The sequence below is a fragment of the Aphanomyces invadans genome (assembly GCF_000520115.1).
Source record: "Aphanomyces invadans strain NJM9701 unplaced genomic scaffold supercont1.10, whole genome shotgun sequence".
Classification (NCBI taxonomy): domain Eukaryota; phylum Oomycota; class Saprolegniomycetes; order Saprolegniales; family Verrucalvaceae; genus Aphanomyces; species Aphanomyces invadans.
Window position 1 is genome coordinate 1,122,839 of NW_008580155.1, and position 26,395 is coordinate 1,149,233.

General features: G+C 53.8%; 8 protein-coding genes across 18 annotated transcripts; 3 read left to right on the forward strand and 5 right to left on the reverse strand.

The window, feature by feature from the left end:
- The first annotated feature begins 1,690 nt into the window (after positions 1–1,690).
- On the forward strand, positions 1,691–4,015 carry H310_06015 (hypothetical protein). The gene has a single exon (XM_008870902.1). It carries the CDS (start codon positions 1,719–1,721, stop codon positions 3,774–3,776), a length of 2,058 nt encoding a protein of 685 aa, XP_008869124.1. The 5' UTR covers positions 1,691–1,718; the 3' UTR covers positions 3,777–4,015.
- H310_06016 (hypothetical protein) lies at positions 3,942–5,035 on the reverse strand. Its single transcript, XM_008870903.1, has 2 exons — positions 4,511–5,035; positions 3,942–4,464 (listed from the first exon to the last, which is right to left on the reverse strand). The coding sequence occupies exons 1-2, from the start codon at positions 4,966–4,968 to the stop codon at positions 4,344–4,346; spliced, it is 579 nt and encodes a 192-aa protein (XP_008869125.1). The 5' UTR covers positions 4,969–5,035; the 3' UTR covers positions 3,942–4,343.
- A 114-nt stretch (positions 5,036–5,149) lies between these two features.
- H310_06017 (hypothetical protein) lies at positions 5,150–16,463 on the reverse strand (the record flags this gene model as incomplete). 8 transcript variants are annotated; one of them, XM_008870907.1, is made up of 14 exons in its annotated part: positions 5,150–5,511; positions 5,552–6,075; positions 6,138–6,838; positions 6,885–7,238; positions 7,293–8,284; positions 8,349–8,472; positions 8,536–8,715; positions 8,766–9,071; positions 9,122–9,691; positions 9,738–9,815; positions 9,863–10,413; positions 10,460–12,574; positions 12,626–12,741; positions 12,793–16,463. In XM_008870907.1, 12 exons carry the CDS (start codon positions 16,461–16,463, stop codon positions 6,578–6,580), a joined length of 9,318 nt encoding a protein of 3,105 aa, XP_008869129.1. In that variant the 3' UTR covers positions 5,150–5,511; positions 5,552–6,075; positions 6,138–6,577. The 8 variants fall into 8 exon arrangements, with proteins under 8 accessions (XP_008869129.1, XP_008869128.1, XP_008869127.1 ...); XM_008870906.1 differs by having other exon boundaries at positions 5,150–6,075; XM_008870905.1 differs by having other exon boundaries at positions 5,552–6,838.
- Positions 5,210–6,487, forward strand: H310_06018 (hypothetical protein). Its single transcript, XM_008870912.1, has one exon. It carries the CDS (start codon positions 5,227–5,229, stop codon positions 6,451–6,453), a length of 1,227 nt encoding a protein of 408 aa, XP_008869134.1. The 5' UTR covers positions 5,210–5,226; the 3' UTR covers positions 6,454–6,487.
- A 279-nt stretch (positions 16,464–16,742) lies between the features above and the next one.
- H310_06019 (hypothetical protein) lies at positions 16,743–19,264 on the forward strand. Its single transcript, XM_008870913.1, has 8 exons — positions 16,743–17,389; positions 17,449–17,550; positions 17,611–17,962; positions 18,012–18,172; positions 18,227–18,433; positions 18,534–18,751; positions 18,802–18,837; positions 18,893–19,264. Exons 1-8 carry the CDS (start codon positions 16,775–16,777, stop codon positions 19,215–19,217), a joined length of 2,016 nt encoding a protein of 671 aa, XP_008869135.1. The 5' UTR covers positions 16,743–16,774; the 3' UTR covers positions 19,218–19,264.
- A 16-nt stretch (positions 19,265–19,280) lies between these two features.
- H310_06020 (hypothetical protein) lies at positions 19,281–21,949 on the reverse strand. Of its 4 annotated transcripts, XM_008870917.1 has the most exons (12): positions 21,828–21,949; positions 21,474–21,779; positions 21,390–21,427; positions 21,303–21,333; positions 21,196–21,258; positions 21,063–21,128; positions 20,732–21,008; positions 20,497–20,587; positions 20,072–20,447; positions 19,816–20,027; positions 19,590–19,767; positions 19,281–19,519 (listed from the first exon to the last, which is right to left on the reverse strand). In XM_008870917.1, the coding sequence occupies exons 3-12, from the start codon at positions 21,392–21,394 to the stop codon at positions 19,481–19,483; spliced, it is 1,338 nt and encodes a 445-aa protein (XP_008869139.1). In that variant the 5' UTR covers positions 21,395–21,427; positions 21,474–21,779; positions 21,828–21,949; the 3' UTR covers positions 19,281–19,480. The 4 variants fall into 4 exon arrangements, with proteins under 4 accessions (XP_008869139.1, XP_008869138.1, XP_008869137.1 ...); XM_008870916.1 differs by having other exon boundaries at positions 19,281–19,767; XM_008870915.1 differs by having other exon boundaries at positions 21,303–21,427.
- Positions 21,950–22,412: 463 nt separating this feature from the next.
- H310_06021 (hypothetical protein) lies at positions 22,413–22,961 on the reverse strand. Its single transcript, XM_008870918.1, has one exon. The coding sequence runs from the start codon at positions 22,734–22,736 to the stop codon at positions 22,422–22,424; it is 315 nt and encodes a 104-aa protein (XP_008869140.1). The 5' UTR covers positions 22,737–22,961; the 3' UTR covers positions 22,413–22,421.
- A 1,045-nt stretch (positions 22,962–24,006) lies between these two features.
- Positions 24,007–25,307, reverse strand: H310_06022 (hypothetical protein). Its single transcript, XM_008870919.1, has 3 exons — positions 24,675–25,307; positions 24,458–24,631; positions 24,007–24,412 (listed from the first exon to the last, which is right to left on the reverse strand). The coding sequence occupies exons 1-3, from the start codon at positions 25,248–25,250 to the stop codon at positions 24,152–24,154; spliced, it is 1,011 nt and encodes a 336-aa protein (XP_008869141.1). The 5' UTR covers positions 25,251–25,307; the 3' UTR covers positions 24,007–24,151.
- Between the last annotated feature and the right edge of the window lie 1,088 nt (positions 25,308–26,395).

Genomic DNA, 26,395 nt, shown 5'->3' on the forward strand with positions numbered 1-26,395 from the left:
AAAGAGGTGCAAGCAGCTACGTAGCGATGGTGCGTGTGAGAGTGGTGCTGCCAACTGTGGCGGTGCTATGGCAGGTGACATGATTGAGTTTTTGGGACTTCGAGACAGTGGCGGTGGTGCCTCATGCATGCACCACTTCACTGCCGCGTTGTTCAACGTGGTGGAACGTAGGCTGGCGGTGGTGAACGCTGGCGACCTTGTGAGCGGTCTGTGGTGGGTGTGTTACTGATGGCGATGGTGCGAAGGCAGCCACGTAATTGTCTTTCCGGCGCCTTGATCACGGTACGATGCCTATCAAAAGTGCTTGAGTGGGAGGCGCCTCTGCGTTTGGCTTGGACACGGCCGCCATCGCACCATCGCCATCAGCAATATACCCACCACAACCCGCTCACAAGGTCGCCCGCGGTCACAACCGCCAGCTCTACGTGCCGCCATCACCACATTGATCTTGTTCACGATGCATGACGCGCTGGTGGTACAGTACATAGACCGATAGGTAGGTAGTGGCAACCCTGGCTGGGGCGAGGTCGCCTTAGTTGGAGCGGTAGCTGGAGCAATTGTGTTGCAAGAAATCATTGTGCATCACATGACGTGGATGGCGTTTGTCATGGGAAGTGCCTTGGTAGTGGGCCTAGTGGCACATTAAGTAGAGGAGACGAATCCTTTCGCACCACCGATACCTCTAATGCAAAATGATACAGGAATATATTGCTCATGGGGCAGGTGCTGACGAGGAGGCTTTAAAGGGTCAAACCCCCTCCCGACAATCTCTACCACGCGGCAGGTGGACTTGATATCGCAAACACTCAAAAGCAGGTGCGCTCGCTCGACACTGCTGCACCGTCTATTCATGTCCAGTGGCGAGATTGTCCCAGCACCTCTTGTTTTGGGCCACGTGCGGATTCTTCAGGCATTTCATGTCACATCTCCAGTGCCGTAGACTCCATCGGCTCGATGGTTCTGGTTGGAGTGCAAAGATCATAACACATCCAGAGTCCTGTTGATTTCATGCTCACACGTCATCGTCGCAGTACAAAGTGCAGATTTGGATTATTCCGAATGGATGGGTGCCTAGAATTTGTAAAGAAATCACTGAGAACTTCCAGAAGTGGAGCACACAGTGCAGCGCCTGGTCAAACCGCCATCAAAGCGGGCTCCAACGCATGTCTGCCGAAAGACCCCATTCTGTGCGGGCGGCGGCAACCGAGCCATGCAGCATTCGTATTTTATGTATTGGTTTTCTAATGTATTGTAATATTTAACATTTGCTTTTGTCGTAGCCTATACATGTAACATTGTCGCGAATTCGCTTATTCGCCACGACCTCGCGCGTTTTTCCTCGTGGGGGATGGAAGCGATGGCATAACTCGTGGGTGTGTTGACTCCTCTCCCATGCGACAAAACGACCGTCCGGAACGTTCGTTTAGAGGAGCTTTTCCATCAGCAGACAACACAGCGCAACATGTCTTGCGCATGTCCCAGACAACAGGGTGTCTTGGTTCATCCTGGGCTTGCCCGCATGTCTCCGGTCGTGTGTTTTTATTGTGCGCGAATTCGATTCACGAGACAACGACGAGATCCCATTGGTGCATAAAATGTGTGTTCGACCAATCAAAAGGGAGAATCCTCGCTTGACTTCGGTGGAGGCTTAGCGAGGCCTCTTCCGAACCTATTTCAGGAATGCTCTCACCACATCTCAACTTGCCATCACGAGTACAATGCTACGAGCTACAGCACTCCTTGTCGCTACGAGCGTCTTCAACGTGGTCGCACAGGGCGCAACACCGGTCTGTTCCAGCGCCGCGTTTGCTGCACAAACTTCTGTTCCTATCGGACCGTTCTCGGTGCGCAGTCTCGTGAATGGAACCCGCATCTGCATCGAAGTCAACTTTGCTAGTACAACTGCCAAATGGGCAGCACTGTCGCTCGCGAGATCTGCCAACATGATCAACGTGCCCAACGGAAACGCCGTCGTGTTTGACTCAGTCAAGAACTCTGTCAACTTGCACGAGTTGAAGGCGTATTCGGTCGCTGGCGTGCCTCTCCAGGCGGACCAGTCGGGACTAGCAGTTCACAAGACAAGCAGCACCAACGGTATCCTCTCGTTCACCTTTGAGCGAAATCTCGTTGCTCCATCCATCTACGATGTCGACGTCGACCCCGCAGTAGAGTCCAATCTACTTTGGGCGCACGCCGACACTGCGTGGCCGTCTTTGCACACCGACAGAGGTGCAGTCAAGTTCAATTTTGTTTTGGGATCGCTGACGACAGCTAGCGCGGATGCTGGGAGTTTTGCAGCCACAGCCATCATCGGCGCAGTGACATTTGGTTGCATGGTACTGCTGGGGCTTCTTGCCACGCACATTGGGCGTGATTGGCACTGTATCAACCATCGCACGGTTTGTCCTCCGTCACAGCACCGCACGTCGCTGTCTTGGATCAAGTTGCCAATTTCCGATCTCAAGATTGGCGAAGCGATCGTTGTCTTCTTGTACGTGGCGTGCATTGTCGCGGTCTGTGTGACTGTCAAGAGCAACTTTCCCACAGCGAGTAGCAGCCGCCTGGTTTCATTAATCTCTGGCCATATCGCTCTGGTGGCTCTCATGTTTCTGCTTCTTCCGGTTGCCCGGGGGCAGCACTGGGAGGTGGTGTTTGGCACGTCCCACGAGCGAATCCTCAAGTTTCACCGGTGGCTCGGACGCGTCTGGTTTGTTGCCTGCACTGTGCATCTTGTACTCATCGCGGTCATCACGGACGTGACGTCGACCAGGTTGTACGGGAGTCAGCAAGTCGTGCCGCTGTACGGGTTCATCGCGTTTCTCGCGTTTGCGTCGATGGCGCTGCTGGCCATCGACTACGTCCGCCGCACATTTTACGAAGTATTTTACTACTATCACCGCGTCGCGTCCATCGTGGGTCTCGTCTTTGCATTGCTCCACAGCCGAGCAGTGCAATACGCCATGATCTTCCCCCTCGTGATGTACGGTCTGACATTCCTCTTCCGCCTGCGCACCTACCTCAACCGGTACGCCACCGTGCCAAAGATATCCAGCTCCAACACTGTCGTCATAACGCTTCCCGCCACGTCGCAGTCGACCAACTGGGCGCGCACTGCCAACCCATGCTCGTTCTTTTGGATTAACATTCCCGCTGTGTCGCTTTTGGAGTGGCATCCATTCTCGGCGATCGTGACCCCCGACGGCCAGTCGATTTCGTTTTGCATCAAGGCGCACTCCCCCGGGTCCTTTATCGATCGCGTGTATCAGCACGTCAACGACCACAAGGACGCTGCGTTGACGGTGCTGGTGGATGGACCCCATGGCAAGCCCGCCATCAACATGTACAGCTACGACGCGGTCGTGCTGGTTGCGGGGGGCATCGGCATCACCCCCATGCTCAACGTGATCAACCGCCACCGCCACCAAAACGTTCACACGACGACGTTTCACTTGCACTGGGTTGTTCGGACGACCGACGACATCTTGGCCGTCGAGGACCTCATGTTCCCGCTGCCGGACGGTGTCAAAGCCACCTTCTACGTTACGGCCCCTGCGGACAAGACGATGGACGCGACGTCGAACTTGCAAGTTCACACGGGCGACTACATCCCGTACACGCAAGGGAAGCCGATCTTGGACGAATTTATCAACACAGGACGGTACCACGGCACCAAGGTCGGTGTCATGGCGTGTGGCCCTCCGCGCCTCGTGCAAGAAGCGCAGTGGCGCAGCCACAACTGCTGGTTTGATTTCCACAAGGAAGTCTTTATCTTTTAAGAGAAACGAATGTGACATATTTCCATCCTCGTCCATGGGCCACAGCTTGGCGATGCGATCGGGGGGGCTTGCGTGCCTAACCACAGCTGCACCACGTTACATCGCAGCGCCCACTGGAAGTTGGTAGCTTGGTGCGTGAGGAAAAGAAGCTCTTCTGATAAGCGTCAAATGATTCAGACATTCCAGGCGTTCCATGGCAGTAAGGAAGGAATACTCGTTTAAATGAACCAACTTTGGACATCCCTAAACGAGGTTATCGAACGCGCAAAGCGTGGATCACTTGATGGAAACGTGCTCCATACTTCACTTGTGTGTGCGCTTTGACGGAGATGCGGGGGGTGCCCGAGCGACGACGCACGCAATCTCGCGCGAAGGGCTTAGCATGCTGGAGGGTAGCAAGCATGGTCACCGTCGCGGTAGCGCTTGCCCAAAGGTCGTGCACGACCTGTTGGTGCACAAACTTGACAACGGCTTCGTGGAAGGAGCGGCCGGTTGCAAGTCGACCAGACAATTGAATCCAGCGACACGTCCACCATGCGAATGACTGAGGTGAACAGCGACATTTGATTACGTTTCATGGGCACTCGACAGGACAAAGGGCGGCTCGACAGTCTCGGCACTCGAAATGGTTGGCCCACTGGGTGAAATCACAGACGGCTTGGACTTGGTCCATACTTCAAACGCAAATCTACCACCACATCATTCCTTGCATCGAAGTCGTTGGATGTTTATACCTCGTTCCGTTGTCGTCGTGTTCGTCGCGCGACTCGAGCACGTCGAAATAGTGTTGCCACGGAGGAAAGAACGTATCGCCTGCTACGTCCAACTCGACGCGAGTGAGGAAGAGCTTGTGTGCGGACGCGAGCGACGCTTCGTAGATTGTCGCGCCCCCACAGATCCACACTTCTGGGAGGTTGCGCGCTGCTGCAAGGTCGAGTGCATGGCTATAGCTTGTCGCGACTTCCGTGTGCGGTGCACTCTTGCCTTTGGCATGCCATGACTTGGAAATGAGAATGACCGGTCTGTTTGCGTTGGTCGGGTATTCCTCGGCCGAGATCCGTCCCATGATGCACGTGCGGCCATCCGTCTTGTCCAAAAAGTACTGCCAATCCCGTGGAATGCTCCACGGCAACGTGCCATTGATGCCAATTACGCGATTTCGGGCGCACGCAGCAATGACGTTGATCTGCATCGCCAAATACTTGGTGGCTTACGACCTGGACGACGCCAACTTTGGCGAACACTGCTGAAGGATGTCACGTGAAAGACGTGTTTTTTTATGCGTTATACCTGAAGAAACCAACCTGATTGGTCCTTGTTGATGCGTTTTATTCCTCAGTACAGGCAATCGACGTGCATTCCTGTGACTTGCCCCTGGATGTTGGCGAGCCGTTTCAAGCTGTAACGGGTTGACGACTCGAAACGCCAGTGGACGACAGACCACCACGACATGACAGCGTCGCGGGGGCTAGATGCCAAGGAATACAACGCGACAAAGCAGGCTGTGCGACAGCTCAAGCTCCAAGTGACGGCTGGCAATGACAAAGCGACGAGGGACGAGGTTGACGCGACCATGTCGTGCCGTTTCTCCAAATGCTTGCAAACATGCCAGCACGAGATGGAGGCTGCATTAGCCGAACACACCGTGATAGTTCGAACGTCCGGTATTCGTCCAGGACGGGAAAACATTCTCGTCGAGCACGTCGAAGCGATTCGTGTGGCGCACGCGCAAGGCCTGGCGAAAGTTGCTGAGGCGTACAAATCAATGGACTTACAGTGGAAGGCTCAGCGTCACAATGACAATTTGTCCCATCAAGTCGAGCTGGAGACCCTAGCATTGCAATTGGCTGAGCGGGAAAAGGACATGGACCAGTCGCAGCAGAAAATGGAGACGCAGCACTTTGAAGAGCTTGAAAGGCTCACTCACACGTTTGACGACAAAGTCGTCGAAATCCAGAAGCTTTGCAACGATAAGATTGCACACACAAACGAAACTTGTGAAGCCACGATCGCCGCAGTCCGAACCAAAATGAAAGCGTGGAAACACGCGTTCGAAATCAAGGTGAAGGACGCGGTTCATGCAAAGATCGAGCATCTGAAGGTCCAGTCCGAGCACGAGCTCAAAGTGGTCATGACTCAACTGGACAAGGAAGTACATGCACTCAAGGTAGCACTGCACGAATCGAGGCAGCATGCCAAAGAGGTAGAAGGCCACGTTTGCGAGCTGACGAAGCAACTTCAGCTAGCCAAGGAGAACCAAGACTCTGCAGCGGAAAGGTTCCTTGAGTTGGAGCAACAACTAGCCCACGAGCGCGCGCAAGTGAGTCACCTGCGTCACGTCAACAAAGAAATCGATCAGACCTGTCAAAATCAACGGCAAATCCACGAAGAAGAGAAGCGGCGACTTGCTGAGTTGCAAGCTGCAGCACAAACCCGAGCGGAGCAACAGATTCAACTACGGCATGAGCAAGAATTGGAAAAGCTGCATGATCGAGTGCGCCAGGCGATCGCAACCAAGTCGGACATCATCACGCGGTTGGAAACCCAAGTCGCGGATGCCCTGTCGCGAGCCGAGTCGTCAGAAGCGGTTTTGATGCAGCTCAATTCGGACATTCAGAGCTGCGGATCGCTCAGTCAAGCGCCGTGCAAAGAAGCTTTTCAGCTAAATTTATCGTAACCATAACAACCAAAGGGATGAGTTTTCGGCGGCACGATCTCGTCCCTCTACTTCTAGACGCACCAGCGAGGATCAGGATTCGATGGTGCCGCCACGCACGACAATGATGGCATTAAATAGGTCGTTAGAACCCGAGATTCGTGAGCCGCTTTTGCAGCCGTTCTCGGAGGTATTCCGCGTTGGGCGTGTATACGCACGCGTCGCCGTTGGCAAGCCCGACCACGAGATGCATCTCGTCTTTGGACAAACAGATCGAATGGATCGCGCTTTGAAACCCACGCGTCGCTCTCTCGCTGCCGTCAAATTCCAGCACAACGTGCATGTCGTGGAGGCGATAGACCACCACGGTTTGGCCGCGACCCCCCACCATGGCATACTGACCATCCTGCGACACGGTCAGCCAAATGACGACGACCATGATCGAAGAGTACCTTGGTCAAGTAAAACGCTTGCAGCTTCTGGTCGACGTGTGTGCTGGACAGCGCTTTGCCATTGATCGAGTACAGATACAACGTCGAGTTGGACTCGCAATACGTCAGAATTTGGCCGGTCCGCGTGAGCCCAACCCACGCCAATCGAGCGCGGCGACTCCCAACCTTGACCGGGCGTATCGTTCGCAAGTACCGTCCGTTGCTCAACGTGTGCACGATTACCGTGCCGTCGCGACTGCTGCTGATGACCAAGTTGAACGAGATCGATACGGCAACGCATGTGATGCCGTCGTCGTGGCCGTACAGCGTGTGGTGCGGCACCATCGTATCGGCCTTCACGTCAAACTCCCACACCTACGACAAAAATGAACTATAGACTGGAACGCACGGCAAATGGATGGCGCATACCATGACCGTGTTGTCGCTGGAGCCGCTCACTAGGTATGCTCCGTCTTCGCTGAGTGCAATGCATGTGACAACGTCATGATGGCGCAGCAACGTTTTGATGGTGCGACCCGTCTCGAGGTGGGTCATGCGGATGCTGTGGTCCCAATGGCCACACGAAAACACGTGCTTTCGAAACGAGACGAACAACGAGCTGGACAATACGATCGCAGTCTCGGCGTACGTCGTGACGGCGTGCGTTGCAAACGGAACACCGAGCGAGTATTGGATCATGGGAACCGATGACATGGAATATGGGGGCTCGTGGTCGGGTGGGAGCTCGCGCCACTTGTGCACACTCACATTTCGATTCGTGTCGATGCCAACGCACACGTCGCCGTCGATCGACAAGTACAAGAGGGGGCGTCGACACCGACTAAGTCGGCACCGAGGGTACCCGACAAGCGACGTCAGTGACTGAAAAATGGGACGAATCAAATCTGTGGCGAGGTACCGCTTTGGGTGCGGGCGAAAGAGGAGCTGCGGCGGGGTCTGGCCAAAGCAATCGATCTGGCGCAATGTCGTTTCGTACAGGTGCGGATCCGTCCGCTTGAGCTTCTCAAGATCGACCGCACCGTCGTAGGTCAAGTGAAAATACACGTTGCACGCCGTGACGGCATGCGACGTCCCGCCGAAGAGTGGCGGACGCTGCTTGTACCCAAAAATAAGGTCAACCCAGTGGTGGAGATTCAGAGACACGTATTCGCTCTCGAGGGCGAGTCGATGCAACCGAATAAACTCCTCGGGTGAGTCGTTCGCCCATGGTGGAAGCTCGACGTGGTGAACGACCTCTCCGTTTTGCTTGGTCCCGAGGGGGTCGCTGCTGCTGTTGACGAGAAAGTCGGGCAGGTAGAAAAATTCGGGAATCAACTCGCGAACGTCGCTCGGGTTGGACGTGCAGCTCTTGTACGCGGCATCAATCGAGTGGAAAAGCCGATCTGCGTGGTCCAATTTGCCTAAAGCGGCAGGGTTAGATGGATAACAGCTTCTTGCTATATCGAAAAATGCGGGGTCGCATACCTCCTTGGAGACGCCGATGATAGTTCATGAACGGCTGTAAACGAACGAGAAATCCAATCACAAACGCAGACGTGGAATAGTGTGTGCCGTAATGAAATGGTGGCAGCTGAGGCATGTCGTCCATCTAAACGGACATCATCCATGACACCCCAGTCGTTCACTCGTAACAAGGGCTACGCCCACGTACGCTGCTGGGGCTATTCACCGATCGCTGGTACTCCATGTTGAGAACCTTATACCGCTCCGTAAAGAACGCCATCGATTGATCGCTTTGAACGCCGATCGGTCGCTCCAGGTTGCGAAAAGTCGCCGGATTACTCAAATCCAACGTCTTACTAGTGTAGTCGGCCAAGATCCACGGGAAGATCTACCATCATCAGGAATAGCTCAAATGTGTGGGCGGCAATGGGCACCTACCGGATACTGCGCCAAGTCGTTGTACGTGCGACCAGCAATCGTGTTCAGATACATCAAGTAGTCAAAGTTGGACACCTTCCGCTGGACCCACAGCTCCGTGAGTTCGGATCGCTCGAAGAGCTGCCGCGGGCTACGTCCTCCAAGGTGATGGAGCCGAGGCAACTGCAGCGACCGAATCGTTTGATCGACAGCTTGGCACGTCTTGCGGTTCCGCAGATTTAAAAACAGCGACACCCCGTCTCGAAAAAACAACTCCAACGCACATAGTTGGAACTGGTACCGCCGAAACTGACTCTGCACGAGGTCCTATCATGCTTCCAACTCAACACCATCCTTCACACCAAAGAGATTTGTACCCGGAGGTACAATCGCTTTGTCTTTTTTTTCGCGGCCAAGTGCAAGATGAGATAGGGCGGTCGAATATGGACCTGCCCTGCCATGACTTTGGTCTTGGCTATCCATTCGCACTCAAACGACGAGTCGACGCCGCTATCTTGCTTGGCTCCCTGGTTTTGTTCGTCATCGACTTCATCCAACGCGAGTTTGTATTTTCTGTAAAAGTCTTCGTTGTACGAAGCGAGAGCCTTGGCTTGAAGTAGCTCGGTTGCAAGCGATATCTGTGCTTCTTGCGGCAGCAACAGCACATTCGAGGGACTGGGGACAGGTAATTCCTTGGCGTTGTAGTGACGCTTGAGCTTGACGCGCTGTCGCATATGGTTTTCCGAGCTGTCTAGTTTCCAGCTCACAAATGGTGCGACGTCGCTGTCGGGCTGTTGCCCCCACGGACCCCGTTCGTTAGTCAACGACCGCAAGATGCGCTGCCACGTATGACTCGCCAACAGCCGTTGCTTTTCTTGTGCTTCGCTCGAAAACTTCCACACGGACCGCTCCAAGCGCATCGAGTTGGACAACATGATGTCCATCGCCTTGTGGAGAGGTCACACAATTTAGTTCGAGAAGAAATACACGTACAGGTGTGGTAAGTCGATGTTTCGTACACAATGTGGACAAGAGCTCCCAATGCACCAGGGGCCACGTTGCTTGGGCTACCTACAGCGAGCAGTAAGCACTTTGTTCGGATCTGCTGGTGAGTGTACTGCAAAGATTCGTTGGAACTTCATTTCGGTATGCCACAACTCGTCATTTTCAGGTGGCATCACAGAGTCCCAGGTCGACCATGGCATGTTCAGATGTGTTTCAAGCTGTAACATTTTGAGGACAGGGTCGTCTTCGTCCGTGGCTGGCATGCTTCCTCGGAGGACAGACTCGGTCGAGTCAAGCAACAACAGCTGGAGCATGCCTTTGTGTCTTCGCACCAATTCTTGGACAAAAGGGTACAAGGTGCGGCTGAAATTGGATGCCGGCGTCGACTGCACAGCGTGGGCGGACTGTTGCTGCCTGCGCTGGCAGCGCAGCAAGTGAACAACATCGCGGATCAAGTCGACCAGCACCGTTTTGTTCCGAGCGTGGGGAAAGGCTTCGTCACATACGTATGCTCGAAGGTACGCAAACGCTTCGGCTCTGTGGATTGTCATTCCTGCGAGAAGCAGGTGGATGACAACGCGCACCATGCCGCCTTTCCGCGGAAGCCACGGGTGTGGAGCATATTCTTCCAGCGGGAACGTCAACCAGTATTGCATGTCCAATTCTACAATCGAGATTGAAACTTGGATGGACGAGGAAGTAAACTGTACGCTGTATCAAGTCGATGAGGGCCGTCGCGACGGGCCATGCAAACGTCGACGGCACTGACATCGGTGTGTGAACGTCCCCGAACAAAACGTCCTCGATGGCAAACACCATGTGCCACATGTTCGAGTGGAAGATGAACCATCTCTGGCGCTCAGAGTCCTGCGATAAATATTGCCATTTCGACGCTTTCACTGGCTGCCGGGGTGATCGCAAGACGTGGTCCGTGCTCAGCTCTTTCAGAACATATAATACCAAATCACACCGCAGTCGATATGCAAGGGCCTTGGACGTGACAAGGGCTTCGATTGACGCTGCGACCGAATGAAAGAGATACCACCCGTCTTCATTTGTCTGCAACTGGGTCAATATCAAAGAACCGAGCAGCCCAATGCACACAGCCACGTCATCCACGTTTGAAAATCGCAATAAAATCAACACCACCAGCCGTGGATACGGCGTCAAGTACAGTGCATTGCGCTGGCTGCTGCGAACGAAGTGGGCCAACCCGTTGACAACTGCCAGACAAATTCGATCGTCGCACAACAACAGCGAGGATAGAAGGGCCGGAATCAAGCTTGGGTGGTGGATCAACGACGAAGCGGGGGCAGCAGCGCCGTCGATAAGGTCGCCCTTCTCCAGCAAGCGGAAACACAGCGGCGCGAGGTCGTCGTACGACCCGACGCAGTCCATCGCACACAGCAGGTATACGCTTGCGTGAGATGTGCGCCCTTGTGTCCACTGGGAATCGTGCGTCACGAACTGGACGAGCAATTCAAACGCGCGTAATTTGATCAGTGTTGTCACATTCGTTCGTCGGAACACGAGGGCAAACAGGATGTCGTGTCCATCGATCGGTGTGCCAAATGCACTGATTGGATGCATCACGCCATGCGGATCCAAATTCAGTTCTGGCCGGTTCACTTGCTTTCTCGCTTCGACCGACATCAAACCGATCAAGTGCTGTCGAAGGGATGAAGTGGCCAACAACCCATGCAAGAGCGCGAGGAGATCCAATTTCTGCCGCTCGTCGCCCGAAAACGCGAGGAAGCCACACAGAGCGCTGGCGTCGTTTTGGTCCAAGTCAGTGGCCTTTTGCCTGCAAATAATGTCTAGTAGCTTCCACAGCTCCGACCGGACCATAACGCGGTCGTCAGAGTTCAAGTGTGTTGCCATGCTAACTTTGGTGTCGGGGTGAATCCATTCCCGCTTGTTGTAGGTGCTTTCCCTGGCTTCAAAGTGACTCGGGGATAGCGCTTGCAGCTGCATCTCGCCACCATCGTCTTCAAGGTCCCACACGTCGGCGGGTGGCGTGAACCAATAGAACAGTCGTAGGTCGTCGAGAACTTTGCGTACTGTCAACACGTTCGGCCAAATCGACGTGGAGGAGGTCAAGACCAGGCGCTGAAGAATCTTGACAACGTGAATTTGAATGTCTAGCGGGGTAAACACCCACAACGAAAAGTCCGCGAGCCAGTGCCGCAGCGCTTGGGTTTGAAACGGGAGCGACTCGTTGATTTCGCCCATGACAAATAGGTGGATCGCGTTCAGAGCTTGTAGCGTCATGTGATTGGGCGAGATGCGGCTGAGCAAGTACCCCGTTACGAGGAACCCGTGGTAGTCCTGCATGTATCGTTGGTTCGCTACGTTTGTCTTGAGGACAGCACAAAACAACTTGAGCACATTCGCATTCAAGTCGAGGCTCGTTTGCGTGTCGAACTGCGCAAAAAGAGGAAATAACACAGATATGCCACCGATGCAGTCGAGCACGTCGATGGCGCTGCGGGTATAAATGTGGTAAGTGCCGTCAAGCCGACGAGCTGCAGACTGAAGCGGGTCTGCTTCTTGAAAATTCGAGCTCGAGTCCAAAAAATACTGACCTTCCCATACGCTCGGGTTGTAGCTCCAAACCATGTCGAGATTCCACTCGTAGTCGTCGCCAAACAAAACGGTATCTGGTCCCATCTCGTGCATTAACATCACGTGGTCCTTCGGCAACGGCTTCTTAAAGAAATACATGGCACCCATCATCATTTGGCCGCAATAGTCAATGGCATGCCGACCAGTTGATGCTGGGCTCGGTGTGACGGCGCATGCAATGTTTCCAAACGCGACTGGACCTACGCATCATGCTCTGGTTCGGTCTCGGTATCGCGTGCCATTTGCTTTACCGTCAAATTCCACTGGCGGGATATCGCCCACCCAAGCGAGGTCGCCATTGAGGAAGATGGCGAGTTCAGGGCGCAGGCGAAAGGTACCTGCCGAGTGAACGACCGTGATACAATACCTACATCCCAATAATCAACATCAAAAGTGGCTTCGCTCACTCGGGTCGTACCAAGTGGTTTCCTCGAGCCGAACGGTCGTTTGCATGAGATTGCCAGCGGTGCCGTATTCGAGGTAGCCATGTCGAATCATCAGAGCATGGCCGTTCCCGTGTTTGTCCAACCATGAAAACACACAATGGCGTGATGACGGCGGGGCGTATTCATCCAGGCGGAGCCACGTGTGAAAGGTAAATCCTTTGGTGGGGAACGGAAACGGTGCGAGTTCCAAACCACTTTGATCGCCGTCAAAGAAGAAGAAGCGAGACGGTTCAACGAGGCCCACATGACGCTGAATCATGTAGTACAGCGCATCAACTAGCGGCGCGACAAGGTTCGACATGGACGGACGCTGGAGCAGCCGAAAGATGCGTTTGAGTTGGTGCACCCCCACCGAGTGCCACCCGATTTCGACCATGACGTCGATCACTTCGGGTAGATGCACACCGCCTTCCAACGCATCCAGGAGCTGGTCTAGCGTGCCTGGTTGAACGTAGCAGCACATGGACCGATTCAGGACGTCGTACGACGAGGGGTCGAAGAGCCGTTTGAACTGCTGGAGAAATTTGACCTGGTCCTGCCTTGTGCAATGCCGAAACAAACAAAACAAGACCGGAATCGCGTCCGGGTTGCGCACGCGACAACTAGACAGGTCGTTGTCGAGCATCATGGTCCACACGACTTGCATCGATTCCCACGACGGCACCCCATGTTCTGCCGCCAAGAATACGTCAACCAACGGCTCGTACGCGACGCGTTCGTGGTCATCTCCGGTCGTCACCATCAACGTGCGAAACTCGGCTTTCGATTCTCGGTTCTTCGCCATCAGCAACGTGAGGACGTGGCACACCTGGCGCGTGATGTGAATGTGCGTCTGCTGTTCGACAAACCGAGGCGAGTGCAGCAAGTTGGTCAAATGCACAAACGCGTTGCAGTCTCGAAACAGCTTCTGGAGGTCCTTGCCAAACGACGTTTGTGTTGATAGCAGGGTCGCCACACACCCCACCATGCTCGCAACAGTTGCCTCGACGTCGTCGCTGTCGTTATCGTGGCACGACACGAGTTCCGAGATGCTTTGGATGAACGATTGAAACATGTGCACTCGCAAAAAGTCGAATCGGTCACCGCTGGTCGAATGGTGGCTCAGGTCGTGTACAAACATGAGGAATGTGGCACTCGCCAGCAATGTCGACAGCATGTCCAACACCAACGGGACACATTGGCGCTGGCGCAGCAACGCAAACAAACAGGGCAGAAATTGCTGAGGCGGGGTCGATGATGCCGACCGCTGGGAGATGAACTCTCGATGGAGCACCGCGTTGGCACTTGTTCTATCGGCCATCACGTGACGATGGAGCAGTCGCAGCACCGACAACGTCGCGACCAACTGTAGCCTCTGGGTAGCGTCGCGGTTGCCATGCAACGTCGCCAGCACTGCCACGAGTTTGGAAAAATTTGCGGGCGAATACACAAATGGATGCAGGTGGCGGTTGTGGCGGGCAATGTGGTCCAGAACGCGAGTGATCGAGTACACGAACTGGAGCTGGTGCTGATATTGCACGACGGTGTCTGTCACTTGGTCCACAATCTCGGCCTTGTTGAAGGACGACTTGGCTATGGCTGCAAATAACGCCGACAAAAGCGTGTGAATGTAGACATGGGTGCGAGTGGCCGTGCGATTTCCCGTCAGGGACGCTATGGAGACATCGTCGTGGATGCGCCGCGGTGTCGCCACATCTTGGAGGATCGTGCAGGCGTCAGGGAATAAACCAGGGTGGTGCAGTAGAAAAATCCACGCCTGGTACTTGCGCAGGACGTTGGGGAGGATAGTGCTGGCTGGGTTGACGTCGTAAATGCGCTGAAGAAAGATCGACGCGTGGAGTTCCACCGATAACCCGTGCAATGTCTTTCGCGATTGCTTCAAAATGTCCAGTGACACCATCACAATGTGCTCCAGGAACGTACACGTGTGGTTGGCATTCGCCGTTGATACAGCATCTTCATGTTGGATCGTTGGGCAAACATATGCCACAAAGAGCATGTCAAACAGCGCCTTGTAGCACCGGTTGGCCATTTCAAACACCACTGTCGTCATGGCAGTTTGGCGATGGGAGGCATGTGGAATGGGCGGACAGCTTGCGACGAAGCCAGCCATGCGCCATAGAGTCGATTTGTCTTGGCAGCTCGCGCACCATGTGAAAGGTTGCGCGGAGTCCAGTGTATCGCACGGAATTGAATCGTGAGCGGTCAAGTCAGTCGAAATGAGCCAGGGCTGTGACGCGATGGTGGAGGAGGTTTCTGTCTCGACTCGGGGCGTGGCCAACATGGCGAGTTTCATAGCTTGGTCTTGAATCCATCGCACCGTCGATGTCAAGAGCGATAGTTTCTCGGCCACTAGAGCCCACTTTGACCGATACGGTGGTGCGCTTTCGCACGCTTCGAGAGCAACAGCAACAACCAGTCTTGCGAATTGCGCTTCGTCCGCCAGACGACCGACGCTCGTGACGTCTTTCGTCGTGATGAGTAGCATATCAAACAAGGTCGTGAGTGTCGACTCATTCAATTCGAACGAGATCCATGACGAGCCTTTGGCAAACCCGAGGCTGCGTTGCACGCAACACAGTGACCCAAGCAGCGTGAGGAGTCGCAGTTGGAGGGGAAGAAACAGATTTGTCGTCGCACTGTCGTGTGTTCTCGCTCGGTGCATGACTTGAACGATGCAGTCAACCAGAGCGGGTAGCATGGGCATGAAGCGTGGAATCATGATGTACTGGTCCATCACGGTGAAGTGAATGGATTCTTGTGACGGAGAGGTGCCGATTGACTCGATCTCACGGTGGTTCATGGTGTCCATGGCGTCCACGCATTGCATTTTGGCTTGAGGGTCAAGGGTGGAGTTAGCTCGAGCAGTGGACAATGTTTTGGGTCCATCTATGTGCTTGTTCATGTTCGTCCAGGCTGCCCATGCGTCGCTCGACCCAACCAAGCACACTTCGAGCATGGTGGTCCAATGCTGCAGTGCCTCTTCCACTGCTTCCAATGATGTCGCTTCTCCTTTGCCGTCTTGGGTAGAGTCCATCCACGTCAGCATGGCACCGCCGATGCGAACGAGGAAGTCGGTGTGAAGTCGCAGCACCACCGCTTGATTCCGCTTCCACCGTAACGCTTTGGCCAGAATCCGGAACGTAAGCACCAAACGCACTTCTAACCTCGACGCTTCCATGTCCAGGTACAACTGACCCACCACCGCATCCAGCGCGTCCACAGGCCAGTCACTTGTGCTCGTGTGGAGTTCCGATCTTTGCAACGCTTCAATGTCCGCGAGAAAGTGGATCATCCCGTCGTCCTGAGATGATAACGTAGTCATATACGTGTCCCACAACTTTCGAAAAGCCAGGCGGCGCCGACTATCACTGCATTCACCAGATTTCTTTGCGGCTCTAGCATATTCGTCGCCCTCATCATTGCTTGACATGAAAGGTGTCCTGTCGCACGACGATGCATCTTCGGCATCATTGCTTGACATGGAAGGTGTCCTGTCGTACGGCGCTGCATCTTCGCCGTCCAGAATGTCGGAGAGAGTAAACTTCCTTCTCCTAGACTGGACCAAATCATACACGTACTTGGTGAGGGCCTCGTCGTCAAGGGATGCCTCGTCCACGTCGTCTTCGTGCGATAGACCCATCCTTGAACCCGCCGACGACATGCCGATCGGAGCAGGACGGAGAAACATATGCTGCGTAAACATTAAATAATTATTTTTGCAAATAGATGAAGCAAGAAAAATCCAATATTTAGGGAAGATAGAAAAGCCATGAAAATATGTCTAAGATGATTGTGTTCATGTACAATATCATTGAAAAAGAAGAGTTTAATTATGCATTGAATATGTTGACGTCGTATACCTATTTTTTACAATTTTCACAGTAAATTCAACGAAACGCAAAAGATTTCCACAAGTCGAAAGAACAGCACGTACTTCAACTGCACCTTGACATGCAAGTCGTTCTAGGCAGCAGGGGCGGCACTGGCGCCGCATTCAGGGACACGACTGTCCCGATGCCTGCCATGCGCTTCCGATTGAACTCGAATGCAGCTCCACGCATCATCGCTGTTTCGACGGCGAGCATGGGTGACAAAAACGTCAAACCCAATCTCGCCAAACTCAACTTCACAGTTCCAATTCCCCAGAGAAGGTGGTCATTGCAAATTCCTACGTCGGCGCTCGAAATCGCCAACGTGGGGCTGCTGAATGGAGCTCCCATCGATACAGCTGCTTCTTGCCAGTCTCATCTTCCGCTTGAGATGACGGGGAAAGTGGAGTCAATCCCGGAAGCACCGAACCATATCTTTGAACAGGCTTCATGGCGTCCGCAAGCCTCAATCAGCTCTGTATTTCCTCTCCCAGCAGCAAAACCATCCATTTCTCAACCGACCACGAACCATCCCATCAAACCCGAGCCTGTTATGGTGGTTCGGACTGGTGCAAGCAACAAGCGGTCGTTGCAGCTCGACCTCGACATGCAACAGCAGTCGCGCCGACGGAAATCGTCTATGGATGAAGACCGAAGCTATGTTCCTCGCCCACCTATACCCCGCGATATGGTGATCGTACGTTGCGGTCGATTTCCTTCATTCTGCACAGCGCAATTATCGTCTGGTGTGGCTAGAGGGTACTCTTCAGTGGTCCACTGCGAAGCCTATCGGCGAGTCAGTGCACACTGTCGCCATGCGCTGACGTTCCAACTTATCAATCCCTGACGGAATTCCCAGTACGTAAACGGAATTCATTGGGGTTTTCTAGCCCGGCAAGTGTTCACTACTTTTTTCAGTTCCTTGACATTCAATACCACGTTCGACACTTGACAACATGCCTTGCTGGCCCGCACGACAGTACAAACACATCTCGGTCGGACGGTCATGGCCCTGTCACGCCAATATTCGACTTACCCCGTGTGCATTTCACGTGTGATCTCGCCACGCCAGCCGTCCTGCGACGTCCAACTTCTGCACAGACCAACTTGGTGCACTTCTTCGGCTATGGTTCAGCGAAAGACGGCCTGTTTCTCGAGGGAAAGGATGCGACAGCGACACCGCTGGCGTGGATCGACGTCGCGGCAGCATTTAAAGCGCCCAACACCCCCAGCCTGGTCGTAATCTCATCCGTTCCCAATGACGGATTCGGTACACCTTGTATTGTTGGGAAGTTGCATTCAACATGCACCACGTGTAGGATCGAAACTTGCGTCCGTCTGTGGCGTTCCCTATGTCGTTTGGGTCAATGTAACCCTCCCACGAGCCCATCACACGTTTTTGGGCTCCTTTTACTCGCGGCTACAGCGCGGCGAATCCATCCTTGCCAGCTTTCATGGCGCAAAGGCCACCATCTCACCCGTTAGAATCCCATCAACACATCATACATTACTTCACCACGCTCCTCTAACCTAGACGGCTTGTGTACTCTTTACAGCGCAACCATCGGCATGCATGAAAGGTGACCACAACCCAAACGAAGACTCGTCCATGGTGCTCTTCCCGCCACCAGTCGGGCATCGTCCTATCGGTTTCCTAAATGCGACTCGTCCAGCTGGGAGTCGTCCGCACGTGTCGTTTCCAGTCTTGGCATCCTTCACCGGGTTTCCCCGTCTTGCTCACGTACGTATCCCATCCTCCACGAATTCGAAGACGTCATTTCGACCAAATCGACGACATGTACTTGGTGCCTCGTCACCGTGCTAATGAGTGCCTGCTGAAGCAATTTGGCGAACGTTCACAGGACGTGTATCACATCTGCGCGGACGTGTCGAACCAGAACGTACGGCTAATAGTCGTTTATGGCCCTCGTGGCATCGGCAAGACAGCGCTCGTTTGTGCCGTCGCGCAGCATCTGCATGTGCGCCACCAAGTTCACGCAGTGTATGTCCCGCTTGCCCCACCAAACCACAGCACTAGCAGCACCAATCTTCATCAAAAGTACATCAATCGATGCCACGTCAATGAACACTCGCTTACATGTTGCACAGGCTTGAACGGGCCATTCAACACACCTCTCGATCCTTGTACGACGATACGAGCCATGGATATCCAACCAACTCGGGCCATCCATGCGTGTAGGCCATGCTTGATCGTGCTCGACAACATCGACATGTCATCCGACGCGGCCGCACTGCCGACGCTGTGGTCAACCCTCGCGGGAATGTGCGCGTCGTACCCGCATGTCAAGTTTCTCGTGACGCAGGCAACCGCCCCGCCGGCGAGCGTTCCACAATGGCCAAGGGGAGTGGCGACGTGGAAGGTGCACCCGCTGTCGATGCTCGCGAGTGCACGCTTCGTCACAACGCTCAAGAACATGTCCCTCGACAATATAGGCGATATCGCTTTGGATGATGTCGATCTCGTCCGGGCCAAGGGCATTCCAGCTAAGTTAGTTGCGTTGTAATAGCAACTCAACACGAAGTCAAGTCCTGGCACTCTTTGGATGGGTGGTATCAAGCAAGACGCGTGTCATTTCAGATCAGACGTTTACAAAGAGTTACAATTTGAGTCGATCAACGAGTGCCAGAACGTGCATGGGCACACCTCTCGTGGCTTGGAACACTCGACTTGTCGCCACCCACTTGGCCATGTCATCGCTCGACAGCGATGGAGTCGTCGGGATCGGAAGCTCGAGCAAGTCATAGTCCGCAAGTTTCAACGGTCGATTCAACTCTTTCTGGAGCAACTTGGCGCCGTCGACCATCGCTAGCGGCCGGACCTCCATGACATGCCCAACGCCGTCCAAATGGTGCAACCAGACGAGAGGCGTACGCACCGTCAGGACAATGTGGAGGTCGTTTTTTTGCGCGAGCAAGCGACAGACAAAATCTTCCACGTATTGGCGCAAGAGGCAGTGGTGATGTAGGGGATCGCAGCCATCGAACATGATGATGTTGGGCCACATGTCGGGATGGAGCGCCAGCCCGAGCGACGCTTCAATTCCTTCGAGGTGCCTGCGCGTGGGAATCAGGGCAGCCAGTCAACGGAGTGTCGAGTCTCACCGTGCCCACACATGCTCCAACGACTCACACGACATGGAGGTTTCGTTGAAGACACAATCGAGGATGCCACCGAGCCGGCAGAAACGGACATTGTCCCGCTTCGTCTGGCGCAGATCCAAATACCACGCCGTCGCTAGCGCCAACTGCGACTTGCCAATGCCTTCCGGGCCGGTCAGGGTGACGAGGGAATGGTCGTGAATTGCAACGACGAGCTAGATGCAGTCAAAGCTAAACCATTCCGGCAGAGGTAACGTACGTGGTGCATGTCAAGATTTCGGTATCCAAACCCGGGTCGAACGTAGTGCAACTTGTTTGGAAAAACATCGTATAGCGGAGGAGTGGGTGACGACGGAGGTGACAACGACTCGGGCGACTGCGACGACTCGTCCATGGGGACTACGCTCACTTGGCTCCACTCAAACGGATCGGACAAGTCGAGGCATTTCTCGACCTCGTCCACCGGAAACAGCACCGCCGACCCGTGCAAGTCTCTGCGACCCTCGGGCAGTAGTTGAAACTTATGGGCGACTTGGTCAGGATTGCGAGTATTTGGCAGCGACGCGACAAAGTTTTTAGCCACGTCGAACGCTTTCTGCACGGTCGTGCCTTGAGCGAGGGCGTCGTAAAATCGTCTGTAAATATTGTCAAGCCACCCAGCGGACATGAAAAGGACCCGTGTACCTTGTAAACGCGATTGCTGCCTTGTCCTCGAGCTCTGTATTGCACTTGGTTCCAACGACGTGAGGGACTCCAAGGGCCACGAAGGCTTGCGCTAATCCATGAGACATCAACGTTCCAGTTAACAAATTTCGAGCCCGACATGCAGCTTCCTGCTGCAAATGCTTCACTTGAAGAAGATAAAACGTGATGCAGTGTCGTAGTGCAAGAGGTGGGTGGAGCCATGTCGTCTATGTACCAATGTTTTCCGAGGCACAGGACGCGACGAACACCAATTTGAGGGTCAGCGGAGTCGGGAGCAGCTCGGCAACTTCGTGCGGCGTGATGGGGACGGCGACGCCGCTGTTGTCTTCGAAATACACGCAGTGGTCGTTGCCGTGGCCAGAAAAGTGTAGCACTTGGAGGCCGCGGGACCACGCCTGGAACGACTGCTTGGTGGCAAAATGCACGAGGAGGTGGATCGGCCGCGGAACTCGAACAAACATGCGGTCTCCACTGGACGTAAGCACAGGCTCCTATTCGCGCAAGGACACTTGTTTTGAACGAATTGCCAACAGGCTGATCGATACCTTATGCCGAGACGCTTCGTGGAGGCACTTTTGCAGCACGAGGCACTCGTTTCGGAAATCCAGTTCCTACAACGTATGCGAGCATATTCAGCGCGAAATTCAAGCGCTGTGCAATGAAGGAAAAGGTAGTTACCGGCAATGCGATTTTGACTCCGTCTGGATTGAATTCGACAAGGGGGGCAGCGAACACGACTCCCTACACAACAATGTTGTCGTTGCTATGTCACGTGGAGATCGTACGATCGTAGCGTCCATCGTTGGTTGCTTTGTTCTATCCACGACGACGTACTTGAGCTCGGTCCCGTTGGATTTTTTAACGAGGATGACCTCATCCCCGGCGTGTAATGTGGTGGACAAGTGATTGGCTGCAAGGACCGATCGTGAGGTCAACAGGAAATGCGCAAGACTTACGCGTAGGCTGATTGTTGATCAAGACTTTTCCCTTCCACGGGGTAATGACGAGCGCCGGTGGCCTCCCGAGTGGGCAGAGTTGCAGCGTGAAGTGGCATATCATCCGCCCCACGGACCTCAGCCACACTGGGTCAAACACATTGGCAAGGTCGTCGCGGCCTAACCCAACGAAGCCCTGGGCTTTCTCCATCACGTCAATGGTGTACAACCCCTCAACACGCAATTTCTCCTTGTGTTCGAGAGACAGGTTGCAATCGCGATGTAACTCCAAGTACAGCGGACACGGTTTCCATGACACCCACGACACTACACATGAAACACATTGCTGCCAGCACCATTCAGTCGCATATTCACCTGTCTCCATCGACGGGTCAAGGTGGGCTCGCTTGTACTTTGCCAACGCCACCGACTCGGGTTCAGGCTCGTGCGCTCGCCGCATGGTTGCCGTCACAAATGGAATTGTGCCATGGTCGTTCAATACACGAGTGATGGTGGCATACTTATTTGAAAATCCAGTGAATGTTGGTAAGACACACAATTTAAATCGCTTCGAATCCAACAAGTTGGGGCGATCAGCAGCATTTCGACGCTGTTTGTGCCAACCCAATGTGCCACGAGCAACTCCCATGCTGCCTCTGCGCCGATCGCGCCCAGGCTGGGATGATGGTGAAATGCACCTGTTCCATTCGTCTTCAATCCTCACCTCACTGTCGACGCCATTGTGAGAAGGAGTAGGGTGGCCATTCCATCGCAAAGATGCTCCTGACGAAATGTTCACACCGGAACGGTCGCACGGACTATCTCGGAGAGCAAGAGTTTGCACAGATTGCATGTATTTGATAGCATGACATGCGCCCACCACAGAACAGGGATTCCAATTCGAGACGTTGGTATCGCAGTAGATATTTTTAGCATGGGGGCGTGCTATTTGCGAGCTTGCTGGGTGCGTCACAAGTGGAAATCGCCATGGACGATTGTTGTGGAGACATTTTGTGCGGCTGCCTCTGTGGGTATTGCTGCGCCGAAGCTGCTGGGGCCGCGCGCGGGCCAGCGACGCAGCCATTTCGTGTTCCAACGTATGTGCAACCCGTGATGGTGCATCAAGGACAGTATGTCCGTGGCCCAGACGGCACATTGCAGTTTATGCCGGGATATATTCAAGGCGCCGATGGACAGTTCTACGTCCCGCAGTATGTACAGGGACCTGACGGGCAACTTGTGCAACCTGTGGACACCAACGGCCAGCCCGTGTTTGCGGTGCATCCAGATCTCCCGGAATGGGTTACCCCGAGTTCAAGCGCGCATCAGCCCCTGACTACCATCCCGCAGGCGACTCTTGTCGGCCCTCAAGCACGACAAAACGACGTGATGTGATCCATTGTTTTTGCCCGTGAAAATCGTGAAACGTCGTTTCAATATGAACTGGACTCCATCATTGGATTAAACTATACCATAGAATAATATATATTCAAAGTGGACCGAATGCCGCAGGAACACTCGCAACATGCAATTCCATCAACGACCGCACTTGAACGGAGCTGGCGCCGCATTCAGTAGGTTGAGCGCTCTGAGGAAGACCCGTGCGCCGGTCCAGCTCGTTTTGCCTGATGAGGAGGTTCTGCTGGTAATGACGAGCGGCAGGATAGATGCAACACAGACAAGTATTCTTCGTCACGGAGGTCTTGAAATGGTAGGGCTTTCCACCGCACAGCGCAAGTCTCTCCACACAGGCATCCGATGAGGCGACTTCAAACGCGAAGGTGAAAGCCGGCATTATGTCGCTAGTTTTATGTCCTCACGTGTTGTAGGCTGTCTTTATGACCAACGCCATGCCAAACCATCCTCAAGTGTTTGAGCTTCAAGTACATCACCACTGCTCCGTCTTCATGTCTTCATGTGGCATCCTGAAAGCGAGCAAGTATAGGTTGCATTTACTGTGGTGGCCATCCTCAACTTGATCTTCACGCTCTCGTTTACATCTCCACCCAACAACAGTTCGCACAACCCTCATCTTCACAGAGACCTCATATCACTGCTAGCGCGAGCCTGGTTCAACACTCGGCCGTTCACGTTGATCGATGCTACTACCCCCAAAGTAGATGTGGCCATGCCAATACCGATGATGTTGTCATCTTGCCTGTCACTTGCTTTTGGTACTGTGGTAGTGTGGCGCAAATCGCCCCTTCTTCTTCGACTATATGTCCTGTGTAAGTGCCTCGAGAGTACATAGTCTGTTCGGTATACTCATCTCCATGCTAGATTCCGTTCTTCAACTACTGGCATTGATGCAATGCATGCTAAATTATCTGGTCATGCTTCGCACTCCCTTCGATATTGCCGTCATTTGTCTCGCGCATCGCGTGCATTCAACCACGGTAAGCACGAACTGGTACCCACACACTCCAGAAGTCGCTGCACGCAGCGTTCACGTACGCTTGAATAGGTCAGTCGGTGGTTTGTCGTGGGTCGTAATGGCAGGTAATTCTCAACAGGCAGGATGTACGGTAAACTTGTGTGATCTGCCGAAGATATCCGGGGGATGGAAGTACTGCTCGAATTCGTTAACGCCTGCAATGCTCCAGGCTTGGTGATTCATGGAGCGAGCGAGGGCTTTGGACAATTTTGAATTTAGATGCGGCTGTCATTTGCACTTGTTGCGTTTAATGTCGGGTGAAAATTCAGCCGAAAAAGTAGTTCATGACCAAGTAAAACCCAATGGCGTACACAAAACGGGGCACTGTAAACCCCCCCGAGTTGTCGATCGAGGGCGACGGCTGAATGAGCTCAGCTTCTTCGAGAGTTGGTTGCTGGGGTTGTTGCGGGGCAGCTCCTTCTGCGACACTACCAACGGTTGAGTGCTTTTGAGTCTTCGAGCGTCGTGCGGGATGACCAATTCCTTGCAGCTCTGCATTCAGTTGTCGCATCCCCATCAAAATCATCTATTTCGACGTCGTCAGCGACCGACGGGTGATATCGCACTGTACCTTGTTGCTCTTGAGCAGTTCCATACTGAGGTCGTAGTTCTCCTGCACCAGATTGCGCACGTAGAACGCGCCCATGGAGCGACAACCGTTCATGAATGGCGGGTACAACAAGTGCATGAACTGCACAAGCTCGTACACGGTGACTTGAGGAAAGAACGTCTTGGACAGTCCAACCTGTGGCGAATGTGAGTGGATGACTGGGGAAGATTCAACTTACCTTGGCCAAAGTGATGTTGATTTCTGCCACGAGCATGAGCAAGCAGCCCGAGTACGCCCACGCGCGGACGTCGGGTGCGTCGCCAAGAGTCAACACGTACGTCAAAATGGCCCACACGACATAGTAAGAAAGCAGCGACGTGATCTGTCCCAGATCCGAAGAGGACGATGATTTGCTTTCGTCCTTTAACGCTTCGTCTTCACCGTAAAAGTCGTATACGTCGCGTTTTGAGGAGTCGCTCAGGATGTCGTAAGCCACGCGCAATCTCTTGAACTCGTCCGCAGCATTCGGAGACGGATTCTTGTCAGGATGGAGCTCCATCGACCGAGAGCGGTACGCTTTCTTGATGTCAGCAAACGGCGTGTCGCGGGAGACGCCCATGACGACGTAAAAATTCGGCGGGTTGTTAGCCACTTCGTATCCGATAGAGACGCTGGCAATGGCGATGAGGAAGCCAATGGAGTACAATATCGCAATGGACTTGGAAAAGCGGCCAGGTGTGCGGATCCAATTCAGGCCGGGGTTTACCACCGTCGTGTGGATGAGCATCGTCGACACGAACTGCCCATGGCCCATCGTGTCGATGACCTGGGTGTTCCTTGCTCGAATATGTGAACAAGAAACCTGGTGTCCACGTAGGAGCTGTCCAATTGGCTAACCACTCCATCGTGCAATTTGATTCGTGGATTAAGAATATAATTTCATTCGTTCAAAAGCCATAGATGTATGCGATCATTGGTCGAATTCAAGATTATTTTGATTGGACAACGTTTCCACGTGAATTATGATTGGCTGAAAAAGAGAGTAGTTCGATTGGGCAATTTTCGTTTCTCAAGAACAGCAACTTCAACGCCCCGGCTTCTACGGCATGTTGACGTCACACTAGGCGCATGCCACGTCACATGGCCGAGCACGTCGCCTCCCGTGGCTATGTGTCCTCAATGCACGGGATGCAAGATGCACGTGTTGAAGGGGCCAAGGGGTCGTCGACGCCATGTAAGGGGGATGGGAAGATTTGTGTCGGCGCGGGCGAGATAGACGGCCAAGTGTATATTGGGCGTTGGTGCCACGTAAACTGGCGGTAATTCTGAACGGATCCTTCAATATTCTCGAAAGCGCTAGGTATCGAGCTTAACAACGACATTGAGCAAAAGAAGTGCTTAACGACTTTGAACTAAAGAGATACCCGCAAACAGGTCCTTTGGAGGGGTGCCACAAGGTGGCCAATGATCGAGTTCGTGGACAAATACGTCGTTCGATTAGATAAGACATTGAGCTGCACCGCCGTCACTCTCCGAGTTGGGCGCGCGTAAATATATAGGAGAGTCGTGTGTGGTCCCTTCGACGACGTAGTCCGCTACACCTGGGAGTTCCTTCGCATCATCACAGTTTGGATCTGAGCAATGTACTCCTGGCAGTGACTTGGCAGGTCATTCTTCGCCGTTCGTTTGAGCATCAAGAGGCACTCGGACTTGCTCATCCGTCGGCTGGATTCTGTGTCTTTGGATTCGGACAGTGACCCGAACGTGTTGGTGTCGATCGTATCGTTCGGAGGAAGGGTGAAGGTTGGTGTGGGAATGGGGATAGCGTCGGACGACGAGAAGCGTCGAGAAAGAGCTTGAAACACGGACGTCATGAAGAAGGGACAGCGGCGGCGGATCAGTCCCTCGGTCTTTCGCAGGTTTGGTGCTTTTCGATTGTGCTTGGCAGCGGCGTTGTTC

Excerpts from the sequence above, each read along its gene's own strand:
- H310_06021 (XM_008870918.1), bottom strand. The coding sequence starts at position 22,736 with ATGCACCGCAAACACGGGCTGGCCGTTGGTGTCCACAGGTTGCACAAG.
- H310_06022 (XM_008870919.1), bottom strand. The coding sequence starts at position 25,250 with ATGGGCCATGGGCAGTTCGTGTCGACGATGCTCATCCACACGACGGTG. Across the intron at positions 24,632-24,674 it reads TCAACATCACTTTGGCCAAG|GTTGGACTGTCCAAGACGTT; the intron begins GTAAGTTGAATC and ends CATTCGCCACAG. Across the intron at positions 24,413-24,457 it reads AACTGCTCAAGAGCAACAAG|ATGATTTTGATGGGGATGCG; the intron begins GTACAGTGCGAT and ends ACGTCGAAATAG.
- H310_06018 (XM_008870912.1), top strand. The coding sequence starts at position 5,227 with ATGACAGCGTCGCGGGGGCTAGATGCCAAGGAATACAACGCGACAAAG.
- H310_06020 (XM_008870914.1), bottom strand. The coding sequence starts at position 21,912 with ATGCGGCGAGCGCACGAGCCTGAACCCGAGTCGGTGGCGTTGGCAAAG. Across the intron at positions 20,588-20,731 it reads CTGTGCCTCGGAAAACATTG|CGCAAGCCTTCGTGGCCCTT; the intron begins GTACATAGACGA and ends CTCATGGATTAG. Across the intron at positions 19,768-19,815 it reads TTGGAGCATGTGTGGGCACG|GCACCTCGAAGGAATTGAAG; the intron begins GTGAGACTCGAC and ends TCCCACGCGCAG.
- H310_06019 (XM_008870913.1), top strand. The coding sequence starts at position 16,775 with ATGCAAGTCGTTCTAGGCAGCAGGGGCGGCACTGGCGCCGCATTCAGG. Across the intron at positions 18,173-18,226 it reads CAAAGGCCACCATCTCACCC|ACGGCTTGTGTACTCTTTAC; the intron begins GTTAGAATCCCA and ends CCTCTAACCTAG. Across the intron at positions 18,752-18,801 it reads AGCACCAATCTTCATCAAAA|GCTTGAACGGGCCATTCAAC; the intron begins GTACATCAATCG and ends CATGTTGCACAG.
- H310_06016 (XM_008870903.1), bottom strand. The coding sequence starts at position 4,968 with ATGCAGATCAACGTCATTGCTGCGTGCGCCCGAAATCGCGTAATTGGC. Across the intron at positions 4,465-4,510 it reads CACGACGACAACGGAACGAG|ATTTGCGTTTGAAGTATGGA; the intron begins GTATAAACATCC and ends ATGTGGTGGTAG.
- H310_06015 (XM_008870902.1), top strand. The coding sequence starts at position 1,719 with ATGCTACGAGCTACAGCACTCCTTGTCGCTACGAGCGTCTTCAACGTG.